This window comes from Mesocricetus auratus, unplaced genomic scaffold (genome assembly GCF_017639785.1).
Source record: "Mesocricetus auratus isolate SY011 unplaced genomic scaffold, BCM_Maur_2.0 Super-Scaffold_100004, whole genome shotgun sequence".
NCBI lineage: Eukaryota > Metazoa > Chordata > Mammalia > Rodentia > Cricetidae > Mesocricetus > Mesocricetus auratus.
The window spans coordinates 93,368,837-93,390,451 of record NW_024429189.1 but is presented as its reverse complement, the minus strand read 5'-3'; the positions used below and the strand labels follow the sequence as shown (position 1 = coordinate 93,390,451).

General features: G+C 45.5%; 1 protein-coding gene across 1 annotated transcript; it reads left to right on the top strand.

Moving 5' to 3' along the window:
• Positions 1-596: 596 nt before the first annotated feature.
• Usp50 (ubiquitin specific peptidase 50) lies at positions 597-20,001 on the top strand. Its single transcript, XM_040746231.1, is given in 8 exon segments — positions 597-847; positions 2,838-3,020; positions 3,265-3,460; positions 5,012-5,221; positions 6,934-7,076; positions 9,468-9,600; positions 19,619-19,806; positions 19,808-20,001. Coding segments are annotated over 8 exon segments (1,275 nt in total). The 5' UTR covers positions 597-794; the 3' UTR covers positions 19,977-20,001.
• Positions 20,002-21,615: the final 1,614 nt, after the last annotated feature.

Here is a 21,615-nt window from a genome sequence, read left to right as displayed (position 1 = left end):
TTAGTGATGGCTGTCAGTCATATGTGCCTCCCATGCCCCTCATCCATATTCGCTGTTGCTTGGCTGTCTCCGTAGCTCTGCTGAGGGAGTCCAGCAGCAGCAAGGACCCCAGCACAGGTGCTTTCCCAAGTCACAGCCATGTGCTTTCTTAGTTAGAGTGAGGATGCCGTCCTCTTCCCTGGTCTGAAGCACATGTCCCTTGGAATAGCCTAAGCTCAGAGAATCACGCTTGTAAATCATATAACATGCCTGTGTGCTATAGGCAATGTGTCTGTGTGTCTCCTTCTCAAGAAGGACCCCTGGTGACTCCACTGAAGCATCCACTGGAGTCAGAAAATCTGCCTCCCTCCATAAGGTGACAGATGCTCTGCTAGGGACCATGGGAGCAGGGTTGCCATATCGTCCGCTAACCCAGGAGATGAACATCTTTGTGGTGCTTGTGTGTGGCACCCAGGAGAAAATAAGCAATGCAGAAAGAGCCTTGACATGGAAAGTTCGCTCTCAGGAGGCACATCTTTGAAAAACAGCTCAGACTGGTATCCGTTGACAACACACTAGAACCTTGGCATGAAGAGAAACAATTGTGATGCAAGGAAAGGACCAAGTTGGAGCAGGCCTGAGTCTGAAATCAATCTGCAGCAACCACAAGGGGGAGGGGGAGAGCATTCAAAACAAAACAAAACAAAACAAAACAAAACAAAACAATCCCCAGGGAAACAGTCTGGAGAAATGAAGTTAAAAGGATCAAACTTAGCTCCTGCGTGGAAGTGACAATCCAACGTGCTCCCATTAAAATGACTTCTCATCGGCCATTCCCTTCAGATGACCTCCGCGTCTACTATGCTCTGTGAGCCTCTATGTGCGCCTTTAAATGTAGCCTTAGGGATGGGGAAGAGCCCTACCCAGAGGAGCTGGGCATGTGTTGCATTTGGGAGGGCCCTGCTGAATTTGACCCACGAAGGACCCAAAGAGGTAACATACATGTACTTCCTGAGCAGTCAGTCCAGGTACCAAGGAGGTAACATACATGTACTTCCTGAGCAGTCAGTCCAGGGCCTCTGTGACATCAGTGAGTAAAAGTGCAGATGACCCTCCATGTGCCAGTGAGCACTTTTCAGATGGGTGTAGCTGTGAGCAGAGGTACCAAGAGAGACTGCCCTACCGGAGACATCAATTTAGATTCAGGACATGGAAAGAAAGATCATGAAGGACAAAGGTGTTGAGTGACCCGACCGAAATAGGTCACATAATAGAAGGAGTCTGAGCAGGGCAAGGAGGCCTCCTGGAGGCTGCAGCGCCTCATCTCTGCACGTCAGGCAGATGTCCCAATCCCATCTCTTACCATTAGCGACCCTAAATAAGTCTTTGTAGTTTGTATAAGATTTATTTTTATTGTGGGTGGGGTGGGGTAGGGGTGGGGGTGCATGCCTTTAATCCCAGCACTCGGGAGGCAGAGGCAGGTGGATCTCTGTGAGTTCAAGGCCAGCCTGGTCTACAGAACAAATTCCAGGACAACCAGGGCTCTTATACAGAGAAACCCTGTCTTGTAAAAACCAAACCAAACCAACAAAAGAACCCATATGATGAATATATAATAACTAGTTATTAGCATAGTAATAATTTGAGTATTTTCTTTCTCTTTTCCTCTATATATGTGTATATGTGCATGTACGTATATATGTACACGTGTATGCATATATACACATTTGTGCTCTTAATATATGAATGTATATGTTCCTACTATGTATATATCATGTTCTCAGAATGGTAGCAATATACGTATACATTCTCAGTATATACTATAATTTCACATAACTTAATAGACGGGTAAGATAGATAAACATTTTCATTTCTTCTGCATCTCTGTATACTTCCCCTTGGGATACTACTATAGGCAAACGACTAACTCATGTAAGCCTGTTATCCCATCTGTAAATGGGATTTTAGGAGAACTATTTCTACTCTGAATGGCTGTTACAAGTACTTAATGGGGACTGTTTATTAAGTACTTAACATAGACTAAGTGTGAGATATGCATGAATGTTACTGTTATCTTTAAATAGTGTTATTCTTACCAATAATTGAATTATCCAGAAAGAAGACAGGCTTTGGGTTTTTTTGGGGGGGTGGATATTTATAAACAGGGGTTCTCTGTGTAGCCTTGGCTGTCCTGGAACTCTGTAGACAAGGCTGGCCTGGAACTCACTGAGCTCCACCGGCTTCTGCCTCCCGAGTGCTGGGATTAAAGGTGTGCACCACCACTGCCTGGCTCAGGCGTTGGTTTTTAAAGGAAGGTTTGCATTTTTAGGCAAGCAGCCTTAGGACCTGGAAGTGGAAGGCTGCTCTGCTCCAATCTTCTGCTATAGTTTTTAGGAAGAAAACTTAATGTCACACCCTTGTTCAGAGTTCCAGGCTACCTGATGCAGTCTTAGACACTAAGTTAAAAAAAATCCTCCTGTCCTTGGAGAGAAAGTTTGAGAGAAAACTCATTAGGAATCCTCCCTAGCCAGCCATAGCAATGCACTCCCTTAATCCCAGGACTGGGGGGCGGGGCGCAGAGGCAAGGGGATCTCTGTGAGCTGAGCCAATACTGGGCCAGCCAGGACTACATAGGGAGACCCTATCTCAAAGCAAAACAAGCAAAAGCCATTTCTGGCCAAGCTAGTGGCAGGTAACTTTGAGATGGGAAGTGAGACAACGGTCAGTTCCGAGACTGCCTAGGTTACAAGGCCTCTCAGCTGCCAAAGAACTCTTATTTCCTAAGTTGAGAGGACCTCACTGGCACGTGCACTTACTCTCTTCCCTGCAAACACTTTCCTTCCATATGGCCCACGCAGTTCGGAGTGTGCAGATTACGACTCCCTTCCAGAGTCTGAGAGCCAGCTACACTTCCAGGGCGTGACGGGACTGCGCAACCTGGGCAACACCTGCTACATGAACGCCATCTTGCAGTGCCTGTGCAGCATATCTCCACTGGTGGAGTATTTCCTCTCCGGAAAGTACATCACCGCTCTTCAGAAGTAAGAGGCGTTCTTCATTGGGCTCTGCCTCCTCCTGGTTCCCCTGGGCGATGGCGACGGAAGGACCTGCTGGAGTCCTTGTGAAGGGCTGTAGGAGCCCAGGCACTGTAGGTCCCTCCGTAGCACAGGGCTGAGCATACCAGGGTAGGGGGCACAGCTGATGCAGCCTGGGCTGTGCTCCTGCGCCTGCGGCTTGGCCTTTCATTGACCCAGCAGGGAGTATTTGTCCCTCTCTTCTTCCCAGGGACTGCACTGAGGTCACCACCGCCTTTGCCTACCTGATGACAGACATGTGGCTTGGGGACTCAGACTGCGTCTCACCAGAGATATTTCTGTCGGCTCTTGGCAGCCTTTACCCAGCTTTTCTGAAAAAGACCCAGCAAGATGCACAGGAGTTCCTGATTTACGTCCTCAATGAACTTCATGAAGCTTTGAAAAAGGTAAGAAGTAACTGCCTTGAGCCTGGAGATGTGAAACGTGCACCTTTATCGGGAATCCCTGCTTTCATGTGCATGCATGAGAGAGAGAGAGATCCGGGTGCTGGGGGTCCTGAGGAAAATGTCCAGGTTAGGATATTTGTTGCTTATTGGTTGGTTTGCTATTTTTAACTTAATTTTTTTTTAATTTTTATTTAATATGCATGCATGTATGTATGTATGTGTACTTGCTTGCCAGATTCCCATGGAGGCCAGAAGAGGGCATCAGAGTCCCTGGAACTGGAGTTAAGTTACACACAGTTAACAGCCACCATGTGTGTGTTGGGAATTTAACTCAAGTCCTTCGGAAGAGCAGTCGTCTCTCCACAGCTCCTAAAATTTTTAAAATATCTATTTTTATTTTATTTTTCTGAGACAGAGTCTTACTGTGTCAGGCAGGTATACGACTCCCAGTCTTCCTGCCTCAGCCCCCCTCTCCAAGTGCAGGAATTACAGAGAGATCTGAGATACTCACATTCCAGCTTTCCTTGGCATATGGCAGATGCCCAGTAGCCTAACAGTACTCCAAATTTGCTAAGATGTTCAAGGGATAATAACCCAAATGGTTCAACAAAAATCAAGCAGCTCACAGAAACCTCCAAGACAACTGGAAAGCAAAGCCCAGGGCAAACTGATCAGGAAAGATTTACCTTTGTTCAAAACAAAGTGTCTGAATACTCAGGTTCTCTGCTAAATACAGGTACAAAAGCAGCTCACTGGCTGAAACCAAAGACCAGAAGGGCCCTCGGGAAAGCATTCTAGGGTCCATGAGCGGCCTGTTGAATCTGTCCTCCCATTGAGGGCCATGTGGCTTGCCAGTGCCTGCCTAGTTTGCCAAGTTGTTACCAACGTTTTTAAAGGGTCAAAGCTTTAGCAAGCTTGGTTCAGCTCCCACCTTCTTCAGGAGTACAATTAGAGACAGTAACACTGGACCAGTGTGGCTAGACTGGGAAGAGAAACCAATAAAGAGGAGGTCCAGGGATCCCCAAGTCAACTTTGGGGTACTGACATGGGGTTTAGGAGTAAATAGGCGTCTAGAAATGTACGTAACTAAGAATCTGTTCAAAGTGAGTCCTGCTCATCACTGACCCTTTATTCTTTCCCTGCCCATCTTTCTTACAAGACAGTCTGATAAGTTGTTGCAACTAACTGTGTGTAATCTCTGTCTGGGAGACTGGCCCCTTCTCCACCCACACCCGGTTTCATTCAGTGGTGAGAGCAGCAATCCAGTTTCTCAAGGACCATTATTTTCAGTATTCTGATAGCCAAAGGGAGGACACAAATGTCTCTCCTTGAAGTACCTTTTCTTCTGCCAGGACAATTACTATCCTTCTTTAGTTTCATCCAGAAAGGGAAATAGTTCAGTCATCAAATCTCACTCCTGCTGTTCTGGCTGAATCCAAACGAACTGTTTTCTGGTCGACATGTGCCATTCTAATAGAAAAAGCAGCCATTCTGTTTTCCATGGTTTTTGTAGCCACTAGATGACCAAGAGGAATTTGTCCCTTTACACAGCACTGCCGAAGAAGAGCATATGAGAAAAGATCTGCTCAAAAATGCTCCCGGAAGGTGACGGTCAGTGAGACGTCAATCATCACCCGGCTGTTTGAAGGACAGCTCAATTACAGCATCACATGTTTAAAGTGTGAGAACTGCACCTACAAGAATGAAGTTTTCACTGTCCTCTCCCTCCCCATCCCATCTGAATATGAGTGCTCCCTCCAGGTAGGGAGTCCCCGGTTGCTGAATAAGTTTTCTTGTTTTGAGACAGGGTTTTCTTGCTGTGTCATCCAGGATAGCCTGGGACACTGGGTTCAAGTAACCCTGCCTGAGTCTCTCAGGTATTGCGATGGAAGTCATGGCTGTTATTTCCTAATTTTAGTAGGAGACAGCAGTTGTATGCCTTAAAGTTATAAACAAAGGAAGTGCATGAATGAACAGCATTTTTTTTGGAAAGGCAACCTAATAGTTACTGTGAATCTAGTTGTATTTTTAAATGTACTCAAGACATGACCTCACTCAAAATTATAAATATGGGTGAAGTGTATTCAGTCTCGTGAGATATGGGGAGTTTGTGATTTCTAAGAAGACCTTACGACTCACCTCCATACTCTAGTTTAAGGCCAGGACTAGCTATAATAGACTCTTTTTTTGAAGGTTTATTTTTATTATATAGAGTGTGCATTATGTGCACCGTGTGCATGCTCGGTGTCCAAGAAGGCCAGAAGAGGGTGGGCGTCAGAGTCCCTGAAGCTGCAGTTCAAACAGTGGTGAGCCACCACATGAGAGCTCAACCCAGTCCTCTGCAAGAGCAGCCAGTGCTCTTAACCGTTTAGCCATCTCCCCAGCTCCTAAGACTCCAGACTTACACTTTGGATGGAGGCAGTGGGCTGTGTTGGGAAGAGAGAGGCATCTGGTGGCTTAGTAAGCCTCTGGGATTAACCAGTATGTAATCGGGGAGGTGGGGTCTGGGAAGGAAGTGGTTGGTTAGGGACAATCAGGAATTGGGTACTTTTCTTGCAGAATTTTGCACAGTTTTTTCTTTTGCGATTGTGAAAACACCTGCTGGCAACAGTTTTCATATATATATATATAGTTGGGGAACAGAGCTCTATTGCTTTCCATTTTGTTTGCCCTTAGATCAAAAGGATAAAGATTACTGGAAAGAATGCCAGATTCTTGAATGGAGCACTGGCAGTTCTAATGGAAACAGTTTGTATCTCTCCTCCTCTAAGCCATGACTTGCAGAAGCAGGGCCTGGCTGGAGATGTCATCTGGGGGAGGGGCTAATTCATCTACTGTGAATTGTCACCCCAAACCATGAGATAGGATTGATTTCAGATGCCTCCCCCTTTGTTGAGTGAGCAGATTTATAATAGAAAACAGCTGTCTGATTAGTTAGTAGGAATTTCAAAGTCTGTATTATTCTGAAATACACCAGCAAAGTGAAAGTGATAATTCATAGATTGTTGGTGGGAAAAGAACCTAAGCCCATGTCAGCAGCTTGGTGAAAAAAGCATCACTTGTTGCTAGGCAGATTTTTATTGATTATTCTTGAGACATGGTCTCACTGTATAGCCCTGACTGGCCTGGAACTTGCTATGTAGACCAAGCTAGCCTTGGATTTGAAGAGTTCCTCCTGTGTCTGGATTAAAGGTGTGAGCCACCAGCCCCAGCTAGGTCGATTTTACAGGACTGTGGTGATGGGGATGACTCCTGGGTCTGTTCCTTAGAAAAACTCCCAGAAGCACGTTTACACAGCTCTTTCAAAGTTTGTGGTTTTGTTTGTTCTTTGAGAGATAGGCTCTCCTTGTATTGCAAGGCCAGTCTTAAACCCACCATCCTCAGTCCTATGCCTCCAACGTGCTGTGATTACAGGCAAGCACAACCAACTTCTGCTTCCTTCTCACGCCAGCAGGGTCTTTCTCCCCCAACAGGACTGTCTCCAGTGTTTTTTCCAACAAGACACATTGACCTGGAACAACCAAATCCATTGTTCCTTTTGTGAAATCAAGCAAGAAACTGCTGTGAGAGCCACTATTTCCAAGGCACCAAAAATAATTGTTTTTCACTTAAAAAGGTATGTGGATCTTGACATCTTGTGGACAGATGGTTTTCAACAGTTTTACTGAGATGTATTCACGTGCTAATAGTTTATCCATTTAATATGTAGCTTGTTTAAAATCAGTGGCAAGCTAGGCGGTGGTGATGCACGCCTTTAATCCCAGCACTCGGGAGGCAGAGGCAGGCGGATCTCTGGGAGTTCGAGACCAGCCTGGACTACCAAGCGAGTTCCAGGACAGCCTCCAAAGCCACAGAGAAACCCTGTCTCAAAAAAAACAAAAAAAAAAAAGAAAAAGAAAAAAAAATATGTGGATGCCTATGTGTGAGGGTACATGCATATGTAGGCCAGAGGTTACGTCTGATGTCTTCCCCAGTCCCTTATGTATCTAGGCAGTGTCTCTGGCTGGAACCCAGAGCTCACCAATTTGGATCATCCAGTTAGTTTGTATTGGGGGTCTCTCTCCGAGAGTTGAGGTTATGGGTGGGGCATGTGCTTCCTGGCAGTGACATGGCTGCCAGGCATCTAAACTCAGCTTGCATGACAGTCACCTGACCCATCCCCATAGCCCACCCCAGGGAATTACTAATGTTTTCCATCCCTGGGGCTTTGCCTTTCTTAGACCACCCTACACCATGCTGCTTTCACAGCCTTTTGACTTTGGTTCCTTTCACTTGACACAATGTTTCTGAGGTGGCTTGTGTATGTATGCGGCAGGTCCTTGTCATTGCTGTGTTTTGATCCTTTGTGTAGATTTACAATTATTTCTCCATTAGCCAGCTGGTAGACAGTGGCCTTGTTTTCATTCTGGGCAAATGGAAATAAAGTCACTATATTGTGTAGCATGAACATCCAGTCTATAAAAGTCTTTTTTTGGGGGGGGTTTGAGACAGGGTTTCTCTGTATTGTTTTGGAGGCTGTCCTGGAACTAGCTCTGTAGACCACCTGCCTCTGCCTCCCGAGTGCTGGGATTAAAGGCGTGTGCCACCAACGCCTGGCTCAGTCTGTAAAACTCTTAATGTTTCTGGGGATGATCTGCGGCGAGGCCAGGTCACAGAGTGGTTTACGATTTCTGTTGCTGTTAAGAGCCACCAGGACCACAGCAACTCTTATAAAGGAAAACATTTAATTGGGGCTGGCTTATAGTTCAGAGGTTTAGTCCATCATCATTGATGTTATTTTGAAAATCTCTGGTTGTGGGATTCTCTGTCGATGCAAGAAGCCAAATCCACCCAAATTTTTAAGACCAGGTTTAATAAATAGAACAAAACAAAGCTGGGCACTCACAGGTGACTCTTGGAGGAGGAGAAACCACGCTCAGGGTCTTGAGCATCTCAGGGGAGCAGCCACCGATTGGCCTACTTTCTGAGTGCCAGGGTTTGGACAGGGAGGAGGGGCCTATTGCTGAGGCAACCCTTCTACCTAAACAATCATGGCAGGAAGCAGGGTGGCAGGCAGCCAGACACGGTGCTGGAGAGGAAGCTGAGAGTTCTACATCTGGATCCACAGGCGGCAGACAAGAGAGACACTGGGTCTGGCGTTAGTGGCTGAAACCTCAAAGCCCAGTGACACACTTCAACAAGGTCATGCCTGCCCCAACAAGGCCACATCTCCTAACAGTGCCACTCCCTGTGGGCCAATAGTGGTCATTTTCATTCAAACCACCGCAAAGGGCATCCCCTTAGTTTGGGGGAGTAGAGTTCTTCTTTATGGCCCAAGAATGACCCATCTCATCTAGTTAATTCTTCTGCCTCATACCTAAGTCAGCACATTTTCTGGGTGAACATTTTTTAAAAGTTCTGAATGATCCTGATAAGAGCTTAGATTTGATGACTTCTATTGTGAAAGATTTGAACAGAATTTCTTACTAAAACAGATTGAGAACTCAGTTTTGAATCAAGGATGCTAACAATGCCAACACTAAGACAGAAGGCAGGTGTGGTGCGCACGCCTTTAATCCCAGCATTCTGGAGGCAGACATGGCAGATCTGTATGAGTTGGGGGCCAGCCTGGACTATACAGTTTCAGACCAGCCAAGGCTACATAGTGAGACTCTGAGGAGGGGCAGTGGGAAAAGGAAGGAGGAGAGAGAGGCAGGGAGGGGGAGAGAGAGCAAAGAAAGAAATGGAGGTGATGTGACTCAGGCCTCTGCAGCATCTGATGCGCGGTCCCCAGACGGACGCTTGCTTTGCTGTCTGTGCACCAGGCAGGGTTTGCTGAAGTCCACACTGTCTCTTGCTCACCCACTTTGGTGAGGCCAATGGGTCTAGCATTTCTAAATATATTTCAATAAGGATGTAATTTATATGCTAGAATATCACCTCAAAAGTTACTCTATGTCAAATGTGTCTAGAGACGTGGACTTCATTCACGACATTTACTTTGAATTTCATGCATTTATTTCTCCAGGTTTGACATCCAGGGCTCCGTGAAGAGGAAGCTGAGGACAGACATCCGGTACCCACTCACCAACCTGGACATCACTCCTTACATCTGTCCAGTTTTCCGGAAACATCCGAAGTACAACCTCTGTGCAGTGGTGGTGAGTTTACCAGTGAAACTTCAAATACTAAAGGAATAGAACGTCCCTTCCTCTGCCTCCTCCCTCCTCCACTTGGCGGCCACTGCAGAGCTCTGAGTCTTGGTTACATGCATTCCTGGAGGTCAGGCCCATGGAATTGCTTGCCTTGTGTAATCATGAAGCACTCTGCAGTCAGCCCCCACACACTAGGCACTTTACAGTCCCAGGATGCCACGCCTGCCCGAAGCTGTCCCACGGGCTCCCTTTGGTTCTCAGTCAGCTGTGACTGGTCCCTAGCAGAGGAAGGGGCTTAGTTCATACTAACTCCCGCACGAACCAACCTTAGCATCGAGTCATTCTCTGGGCTCCTGGATTGTGGTATGAGCTGTTGCATCAGATGGTGAGGGTCCTTCCAGAGAGCAGCCCTGTCACAGGACCCTCTGATGTGCTGAAATTGATCCTGCCAGTTCATCTATTGCTCAGTAGTACATGAAAAAGTGAAGTCAGGTGTGTTGTTGTGCACCACCAGCACTCAGGAGGCAGAGGCAAATATCTCTGACTTGAAGGTCAGCGTGGTCTACGTAGTGAGTTCCAGGACATCCAGGGCTACACAGCGAGACCTTGTAAAAGGGGAGGGGATTATGTCTAGTTTTCCACATTCCGGGTTTAGAACCACTCTTGGACTTGCACAGTGCTTACGTCTTTTATTTTTCCGAGACAGGGTTTCTCTGTAGTTTTGGAGCCTGTTTGGAACTCACTCTAGACGAGCTGATCTCAGACTCAGAGATCCTCCTGTCTCTGCTTCAGAGTGCTGGGATTAAAGGCGGCCAGTGCTCCCTTCTTACCCTGTCTGTAGACTGTCTCCTTTATACCTTTTACCCTTCCTCTCCGCACAGCTCTTTTCCCCACACTCTGGGGTTAACAGTGGCTTCTTCCTTTTTCCCATCAGATGTAGATGTTAATTAATGTGAGCTTCAAAGGTACTGCGTCCTCAACCTTAGTTTTTAACTTCTCATTTTATCTGTTTCTGATTCTGGAAAATCTTTTTTTATTATACATTGGGGTTTTGCCTGCATGTCTGAAAGTGCCACATACCCTGGACCTGGAGTTAGAGACAGGTGTGAACTGCCATGTGGGTGCTGGGATTTAAACCTTTGGTCCTTTGGGAGAGCGGCGAGAGTGACCAGTGCTCTTAACTGCTAGCCATTTCTCCAGTCCCTCATCGATGAGTTTTGTCCCCACGTTTCTCATTTATTTTATGCTTACCTGATTAACCTGTGTACCAGGCACAGTTCAAATCTCTGTGTAATCCTTCACCCTTACAGCCCTGTCTTTTGGGAAATCTACTTAGGTCCTTTAGTTGCTTTTTAAGTTAGTGTTTCTTGCTCAAGTTGTTTTCTTACATATTTTGTTGTTGTTGTTGTTTTTTTTTTTTGGTTTTTCAAGACGGGGTTTCTCTGTGGCTTTGGAGGCTGTCCTGGAACTCGCTTGGTAGTCCAGGCTGGTCTTGAACTCACAGAGATCCACCTGCCTCTGCCACCCGAGTGCTGGGATTAAAGGCGTGCGCCACCAATGCCCGTCTTGTTTTCTTACATATTTTGTATACTAATCCTCATCAGATATGGATTGCAAATATTTTCTTGCATACTATAGGTCTTCCCTTCACTCTTAGGTGTCTTCATTATGCCATTCCATTTATTTGTTATTATCTATTGCATTACTTTTGCTGCGGTTTTTGGAATCACATTTTTAAAAATTTATTGCCTAGAACAATGCTGTGACACTCTGCCATCATGCTTTCTTTGAGAAGGTATGTGCGTGGAGGGAGGTATAGGTGTTTGTGGTGCATGTGTACATGTGTGCATTTGTGTGCGGAGGTCAGACTACTTTGATATTTTTAGACTTTTGCACATGCACGTGCACACACACAGAGAGAGAGAGAGAGAGAGAGAGAGAGAGAGAGAGAGAGAGAGAGAGAGAGAGAGAGAGAGAGAGAGAGAGAGAGAATTGCCTATCGGCAGATGTAAGCTGCCTAGTAATGATGCTGGGAGTTGATTTTGGGTCCCAGACAAGAACAGTGGACCCTCTTAACCACTGAACCATCTTCCTAGCCCCTCCACCTTTTGTTAACAAAGTCTCTCACTGATCAGCTAGACTAACTGACAAAGGAGCCTCAGGGATCCAGTCTCCTCCTTCCTAATGTGGCAGGGCCCAGCCTGCTGTGGACAGTGTCTCCTCTAGGCAGATGGTCTTGAGTAGTATAAAAAGTAAACCGAGTAAGCCATAAGGAGCAGGCTAGTAAGCAGCGTTCCTCCATGGGCTCTGCTTCAGCTCCTTGGCTTCCTGCAGTGATGAGCTGAGATTAGGACCGTGAGTTAAATAAACTCTTCCCTCCCATTTTGGCCAGCGTTTCATCACAACAGAGAAGACTAGAACAGACTTAACACAGAAATCTAAAAGTTTGAATCGCAGATTCATATATGCAGGGTTTGTCTTTCTGGGCTTTGGTTACAACCTCGCTTGACACAGTACATTCCAGTTCCATCAGCTTTCTTGCAGTTTCTGATTTCCTTTAGTACTGAATCTCATCAGGTGTGTGTACATTTTCATAGCACCTAGGTGAAAGCCACATCTGACTATATCTAGTTTCATGAGCTCTTGCTTGCCTTATTTCCCTAGCTGCTAAGTCCTGTCAGGAAGTCCTTGCCCATCCTCATGTCTCACATACTCCCACCCTTTCCTATAGCTGTAACCTTTCAGGTTTTGTGTTAAGGCATTTGATCTATTTGGGGTTGATTTTTATACATGGTCAGAGGATCCACTTTCTTCTACATGCAGCTGCCAGTTTCTCTGAAGTATTTGCTAAGATGCTGTCTTTTCTGAGTATTTTTGGCATCTTTGTCAAAAAGTAGGTGGCTTGGTGGTTAGTGGTCCAGCACCCAAGGGCAGCTTACACCATGGGTAACTCCAGTTCCAGAGGGCTCCAACTCCGTCTTCTGGCTTCCCCAGGCACCAGGAATGCACAGTGCAGATGCACATGTAGGTAGGGGTCTGTGGCTGCACAGGGCTCTTCTCTTCTACTGACCCACACATCTGTGCCAGCACCATGCTGTTTTGTTACTATGGCTCTGTAGTATAATTTTCACACACCATCCACACGTTCCCCTTCATCTCTAACCCTTTGGTACTGACTGATTAACATGACCATACAGCTCTGTCCTGCTGATTTTGCAGATCTGTACCTGGTTGTTGTAAGAATCAAAACCGCTCACACACAGGATTCACAAACACAGACTACTCTAGATTCACCACCACCCCCCATTTCACTGCTAACAAAAGCATATCCCAGCTCCAGTTTGTTGGAATTGCCAGAGGCTGAGGCAGACTTCTTCCAGCCAGTCTTGTTTATGCCCACGTGCTGTCTGGAGAAAGTGTTCCTTGGTTCTGGAACCCTCTATTATCAGAAACATTCATTCCTCTCCATCTTCTCTGTCCAGATTTGAAGATGCACAGTTCCCACTTCTACTGGTTGAGTTTGGGGTTATTAAGTGACATCGTTGTTTTGTATCTGGTGTCAGTATGTGGCATTTGCCGGGGTCACGTCAGAGGAGCAGCAGATGGCATTTGAAGTTCAGGTCAGCCCACCAGGAGACAAATTCACCTGAGGGGTGAATCTCGGATAGGCAGGGTCCACAGACTCTGGAGTGTCCTTTGCCGCTGTCATCTCTCGCTGGTGTCTGGCATGGTGAGAATGGGTATGGGGACATCCTCACTGCCTGTCATGTAGTGTGTTCATCTCATGGAAACATTCCATTCTACTGGGCATCTTACCTAAGGGTTACTATGGAGATGATTTCTTCTTAAGCTGTACTAATGGGTAATAATACTATTTTAGAGTTTTGATGATTAAAAATAAAACAAAGTGCCACACAGCTAGGGCCTATGAGTTTCACCTAAGGAGCAGTATAGATCACAGTTCAGATTAATGATTAAGAAAAACAATTGAGTCCCAGTAGCCCAGCTAGCTTAAATTCTCTTAATGTTGGGAGATATGTCCACAGGTGCATCATAGCTGAAACAAAGCTTAGAAAACAACTAAGACTAAGATGTTTTTGTTAAACAACTTTGAGGTTAAAAAAAAAAAACCATGAAGACAATCTAAAGTTTTAGAAAGGTACATAGTTGAATGATGGATGAACTCTTTAAGGTCAGGGAGCAAGAATAAAGCAGCCCAATTATCAGTAGCTGACATGCCTTTCTTGCTAGGATTGGCTGATGACCAAAGGTGATATTAATTCCTTATACCCAGTTCTGCCCCCAGTCTCCTCGTATAAAACACCGAGTATCTAGGTACCCTTAAGGCTTAAAGTAGAGCTGACTGATTGTTTCCATGTTTAAAGTTTAGGTTTGTGATTCTTTTACGATTCTTTATAAGATTACCTTTCAAGATAAGAGGGTAACTGGTTCTTTTTTTGTAACCACAAAACTCAACCTGCCAGTAAAAGAATTGTTATTTAAACTCTGTTAATCTATAACAAGTTGCTTGGGTATGAATGTACGTTGAGTTTTGGGGAATAATTTTTTACCTGTAATATATAAAATGTTTAATCATGTAAGGGATAGGGAAAACATGCTGTTTACTTGTATTCATTGTAATCATTCACTTGAAAAATAGAATGTAACCACACTGCAATTTTTATATTGCCTGAAAGATTTTGCTGTGGTATGCAAGCTGTAAGGGAAAGAATAGAGTTAGAAAGAAAACATTGGGGCTGGAGAGATGGCTCAGAGGTTCAGAGCACTGACTGCTCCTCTAGAGGTCCTGAGTTCAATTCCTAGCAACCACATGGTGGCTCTCAACTATTTGTAATGAGATCTGGCGCTCTCTTCTGACCTGCAGGGATACATGCAGACAGAACACTGTATACATAATAAATAAATAAATCTTAAAAGAGAAAACATTAAGAGTGAGAGAATAAGGAAGAATATAGATTTAGAAGAAAAACATCAAGAGTGAGAGAAGGAAATCACTGGAAATAATATAGAAGACTGAAGAAGGAAAGCATCAAGAGAGCGTGTCTTTCCTAACCCTTCAGACAGTCACAGTACACTGGATTCCCATTTAGACAACCGGCCCCTTATCCAGATGGTTCCCGGCTACAGCACCCTGAAGACTGGCAGGGAGATGATGAGAAATGGTTTCCAAAGTCAGGCTACTTGTGAGGATGTGGATCAGATTAGTTATCTAGTTAAAGTTGCAAGTCTGTGCGGGCTGCCAGGCTTTCCACTAGCCAGATTCACCATAATCCACATGGCTGATGGAGTGGGCAGTCTCTCACCCTCACCCTGCAATAAATTTGTCACTGCTACAGGGCTGGGGTAGCCAGGGTGGATATATCACTTATGCCACTGTGCTGCTGTCCCCAGATCTCTGGGCCTAAGTTTGCTTTTCTGCTGCCGACGTCCAGTGTCCTCCCTCAGTAACTCGCCTCACAGTGCAGTTCTACTTGTTGCTTGACTCTGTGGGGTTTCTGTTAAGCCACCCTGTAGAAAGTCTTGTTTCTATGCAAACAAACTGGAGGGCTAGGGATGTGACTTGACAGAGAGCTTGCCCAGGATCCACAAAGCCTTGGTTTCTGTCGCACGCGCTCTAATAGGTCTTAATAGAAACCTGGAGTCAGATATGGGGGTAAATGCTTGAAGGTCAGAGAAGTAAAGGGCTGGCCGATCCTGTCCTCAGACAGGATCCTCTCTCCTCCCGCCTTAAATTCCTCTCTCCACTCCTGTCTCCACCTCCCTAGTGTTGGGATTAAAGGTGTGTGATCCCAAGTGCTGGGATTAACTGTGTGAGCTCTGCTTCTTTTAGACTGGATGAATTTCATGTAGCCCAGGGTGGCCTTGAACAGAGATCGTCTGCCTGTCTCCTGAGTGCTGAGACTAAAGGTGTGTGCCACTACTGCTTGACCTCTACGGTTAACTAGTGTGGCTAGCTCTGCACTCTGATCTTCAGGCAAGCTTTGTTATAGCACAAAGTATCAACACAGTTTCAATCTACAGCACCATAAACGGCCACTGGTGGTGTATACCTATAATCTAAGCACTCAGGAGGTAGAGGCAGGACCAGAAGGTCAAGGTTATCTTCATCTGTATAAGCTTGAGGTTAGCCTGGGCTACATTAGACCCTGCCTTCAAAAAACATTGTTTTTAAAGGAAAACACAGAAAATCTGAGTATACAATTTGGTGAGTAGTCCAGTGAGCACATCCATGCATTAAGAACAGGGCTCATGCTGGGCAGTGATGGCGCATGCCTTTAATCCCAGCACTCGGGAGGCAGAGGCAGGAGGATTTCTCGAGTTCAAGGCTAGCCTGGTCTATAGAGTGAGTACCAGAACAGACAGGACTATGAAGAGAAACCCTGTCTCAAAATACAAGCAAGCATAATACAAAAAATAAAACAAACCCAGGACTCAGACATCCCCATCAGTGTGTAACTGCCCTTACCCTCCTTCAGGTGCAGAGGCCACGCCTCTAACCCAGTAACTCTGCTTTGGTGCTTTAGACAAATGCATCCTGCGCTATGTCCTCATTAGGATCTGGTCCTTTGGCTTAAATTCTGTAACAGTTATCCACACTGCTACACATTAGAGTTCTTTCTATCACTGGACAGGGTCCACTGTGTAAGACACCATAACCTACTCATTTGGTGTACTTTAGACCATTACTTCTGAGTATTGCTATAGTCACTCGTGCGTGTTCTGGTGAACAGATACACACGGACTTTGGAATCTGTTTGTAGGAGTGCGGTCCTGGTGGGTGGGCATGCATATGCCAGCATTGGTAAAGTCAGCCTGGTGGGTGGGTATGCATACGCCAGCATTGGTAAAGTCAGCCCGGTGGGTGGGTATGCATACGCCAGCATTGGTAAAATCAGCCTGGTGGGTGGGTATGCATATGCCAGCATTGGTAAAATCAGCCCGGTGGGTGGGTATGCATACGCCAGCATTGGTAAAGTCAGCCCGGTGGGTGGGTATGCATACGCCAGCATTGGTAAAGTCAGCCCGGTGGCATTTCTAAGGAGTTTCTCCAGTTCACACCTTAGCAGCAGCACCAGGAAGTGTGGTGGCCATAGGTCCCTGTTATACTCGGTAGCTTTCTGTAGGGATCTTCTAGATGCTTGCATGGTGGGACAGCGTTTGAACTAGTCTGTCCTTGCACTTTCACAATGGATGGGATGGCCTTGAACTTGCTTCCTGGGCGCTGGGATTTCAGGTGTACTAGTGTGCTCCACTGAGTTTTGTTTCTGTGTGTGAAAACAAGTCTTAAGTCTTTTGCCTGTTTTTCGATCACATTGCCTGTGTGTTTCTTATTGCATTAAAGGTCCGAGGCCATAAAGCTCAGTGGGAGACTGCTTGCCTGGCATGTATGCATCTCTAGGTTGGCATCTGGGAAAACCCAAATCTTACTGCATTGCAGTTATTTACTTATCTTCCCATCATGCCTTAGCAGGGGCCTATCAGGGCAACGACGCACATCTTGAGATGGGACACACACCCATTGACCCAAGGCCTTCTCCTAAGTCCACATCTCTAAAGGTTCTACCACCTTCCACTTTGGGGACACGGTCTTCACATGTGGGTCAATGGGTGGCACTGCTCCAGATGTTAGTGTGTGGGTGTGTGCCTGTATTCAACAAATACACTCAATTTTTGGCTGGTTATAAACTATCTCTTTGTCTTGCAGACTTAAAAATATTTATTTGGATAACTGTAAACTTCACTTAGGTGTGTACAGTTCAGGGATTTTGCTGTACATTTACATACTTGTACATCAGAACAATTACGTTTTAGAACATTTCCAGTATTCCTAAAAGAACCTTCACTACTCATTTCTTCTCCACATCAGGCCCTGGCAACAACCCAGGGACTTCTTGTTTCTTCTACTGGTGTACCATCTTAGGCACACCACACAAATGGAATCATAAAACTGCCTTATCTTGGGTTTTGTTTCTAAGACAGAATGTTGATAATGTAGCTTTGGTCAGCCTGGAACTTACTCTGTAGAGCAGGCTGGCCTTAAGACCCTCTGCCTCTGGAGTAGATTAAAGGCTTGAGCATTCTCAGCATGCTTTTAAAGGTTTCCCTGGGTTGTAGCATGTACTTTTGTTTTATTGCCAAATAACATTATATTATGTAAACATGTCACATTCCAGTCATTCACTGAGAGGTACTTGGGATGGGTCTACTTTATGACCATTACCATTGATGTCACACACAGGGTTGTGTGTGGACAGTTTAATTTCTCTTAGGTATATACCTAAGAGGGAATTGCTAGACATGTGCTAACTGTATACTTAACCCTGAAGAATCGTCAACCTGATCTCCAGTGTGATTGTCATTTGTTCCACCAATACATCATGTTCTGGCTCACTCATTCTCCTTGCTTGTTATTACCCAGTTCTTAAAATATTTAACCAATGCTGGGCAGTGGTGGCACACGCCTTTAATCCCAGTACTTGGGAGGCAGGGGCAGGTGGATCTCTGTGAGTTCGAGGACACCCTGGTCTACAGAGTGAGTTCCAGACAGTCATGATACACAGAGAAACTATCTCAAAAAAACCAGATAAATAAATATTTGTTTATTTATAAACAGATGCTCTTGTAGCCCAGGCAGGTCTTGAGCCATACCCCAAGTACTGGGATTACAAGATATCCACCATACCCGGATATCTTTGGTTTACACCTCATGATCTCCTGCCCTCAGCTTCCTGTGCTGGGATTTCAGCCACCATGTATGCATGTGTGGAGGTCACAGGACAGCCTGCAGGGGTCAGTCCTCAAACCATGTGTGTTCTAGATACCTAGCTCAGGCCATCAGGCTTGGTGGCAAGTGTCTTCCATTGAGGTATGGCGACCTCAGTCCAGCTTGCTTTCTGGAACCTAAGCCCAGCTCTCCAGGTCCCCTGGGTGACTTCACGGTTCAAATGCTCTGGTTACCATCCACCTCATTCTGCTCTTCAATCTGCTTCCTCCATTTTTAATGACATGAAAAGAGACAAGATGGAGATTAAGGAAACATAAGCTGGTTTTTATCTCCTTTGTGCTGGTTCTGTAGTGCACAAGGAATCTAAAGGCTGAAAGGGGCTGGAGCGAAGGCTCAGTGGTTAAGAACACTTGCTGCTCTTGCAGAGGACCTGGGTTTGGTTCCTAGCACCCACATGGCAGCTCAAAACCATCTGTGACTCCAGTTCCAGGGACCCAAAACTTTCCTCTGGCCTCTGCATACACCAGCACACACATGGTCCAGAGATATACATGCAGAGAAACACGTATTAAAATAAAAAAGCTGTATGATCCAAACTTTGAACTTGGGGAGGGCCTCAGCCTCCTGTGTTGGGATTTCAGCCATGCCTAGTACTAATGGTTTTACAGGATCCGAGGATGACAGGTATGAACTACAACTGGCTTAGGACTTATTAAGTCGTCTTCCATGCTGTTCACAGATGCAAGGTTAGGGCTTGCAAGGTGGAAGTGTGTCTAAGCATATCATTTGCTGTATTTTCTTTCTTTATATGATGGGTCAGCAAACTTTGTAAAAAGCCAGCTAGAATGTATTTTAGGCTTTGGCAGTCATAGTTTCTTTCGCCGGCTACTGTTTTACTGTTGCAGCATTGAGACACCGAGTCCAGGGTTCAGTTCTCAACACATACATGGGGGATCACAACCATTTGTAACTCCAGTTCCAGGGATTCAATGCTCTTAGGCCTCCATGGACACTGGGCATTATGCATGTATAATATATATGCAGGCTAGATACCCATACACAAACAGTATCTCCAAATTTTAAAACCTTATATATACTGACTTTATAATTCTGTTAAAGTCAATTAGTACAATATACAAGCAATTCCAAGTCAGACTTTCTGTAAGACTTGACAAAGTATAAGAGACAGACAATTTAAAAGGTGTTTTGGCTTTGTCATTTTTATGCCACCAGAGCATTTGCATGTCGAAACTATGTCTTACACCCTTTCTTTCCTAGAACCACTTTGGCGATCTGGATGGTGGCCACTACACTGCCTTCTGCAAGAACTCAGTAACTCAGGCCTGGTATAGTTTTGATGACACCCGAGTCAGTGAGATTCCAGATACTTCAGTTCAAACGGCTACAGCATATCTTCTGTTCTACAGCTGCCAGCCCTTTTCTATTCCGACACAGAAATCCAAGAGCTAGGAGTGTTCCTGATCACTGCAAAGAAGCCGTCAGAAAATGCAATGAAGTGTGCCTTGTCATTAAACCCTTCCCACTTAGTCACATCGCTAAGGTTTCTAAGTCTCACAGACAGCCTCACTCAGGGCAGGAGGGAAGGAGGCCACACACTGCCATCATAGGGGCCTAAAACTGCAGGGTTCAAAGGTCAATGTTTCATGAGGTGCGTTTCTATCATAATATTTCATACTTGTAAGTACCAAGTTATTTTCCAAAATTTTTATACTTATTTAGTATCTATCTGTATGCACATGGCAGTCAGAGGGTAACCTGTGGGAGTTCATTCTCTTTTCTACTATGTGGTTCTGGGAATTGAACTCAGATCCTTACTGAGCCATCTATCCAGCCCAACACAGATGATTTTTGTTTACACACGTGAGTGTATAGCTCAGTGGTAGGCTGTTTCCTCAGCATGTGAGGTCTCAAATTTGATCGCTAGCACAGGGGAAGAGTTAAGTGCAAATGTGACCCATGGGGCTGAAGATGGCCCAGAGGTGATGAGCCCTTGCTGTTGCAGAGGACCCAGACTCAGTTCTTAGCACCTATAAGGTGTACTACACACACACACACACACACACACACACACACACACACACACACAGAGGCAAAATACCAATACATATAAAACAAAAATCTTATGACTTGAAAACCATGTTCTAGCTAAATAACCTGTAAGCTTAAATAACCACTTCCCAAAACACCTTTAGCATCTTTGTTTAGAAGAGATCCTAAAACAATATGGACTACTGTACTACCCTTAGTTGTCTTCCAGAACCTGAAGGTTAAGCCCCTACTGCTGAGGACACCACACACTTTAGATACGGAACCTGAAGGAACCGAGCTGGACCAGACCTGGAAGCCTGCACTTGAGGACTAGGTCTCATATATCCCAACATGCTATGAACTCTGCCAAGGGAGGAAAACAATCGATAATCACAGTCAGATATGACACCTGTACACCACAATGACCAATAAGGCAAGAGGTCTAATAGGTGCAATGGTGGCCGTTATATCTTGGGGATAACCAACAACTGTTTAGTTGGACTAAGTGAACTTAAACCGTTCAAGAGGAGGGAATCCATGCCTGGTAAACTGAGTCAACTACCCATAACTGGTTAGGTGATGGACCCTGGAGGAGACCCTCCTGCTGCCAGTGTAATTCCCAGCTTCCCTCTGAACACCTAGCCACAGAGGTAAGTGTAGTCTCTACCCCATCAAAGCAGCTCTCTGCAACGGATGGAGACTGTCACAGACAGCCATGACCAATCAAAATGCAGAGAACAAGTGACCACGTGGTGTTTGGCCCCAGAAGACACATTTACAACACAACCATTATATCCCAGGCTCAGGGAACATCCAGGAGGAGGGGCAGGCATCTGCTATGAGATAGTGTCTTGTGTGTATGACCCTAAAATCTCAAAAATAGACTTGCACAGTGACTCTAACAGTTGATATGCCAGCATAGATGGAGATCATCTCACAAAGTCCCACCCCTAGATGAAGAGCTACAGGCAGTCAAAGGCTACTTAAGTATGGAAGAATAGGCGTACTCAGAAGGCAGACTCGGGCAGATCCCTGAGTTAAGGACAACCTGGTCTACAGAGTTCCAGGATAGCTAAGGCTGTTACACAGAGATATCCTGTCTGGAGGGGGGGTGGGGGGAGAGGGTGTAGGGACGGCACAGGAAGAATCAGTCTTCTCCAGGGATGAGAATCCTGACATTTAATCTTCAGTGGTTAGCTCTAAAAACACGAGCAACACTAAAAGGA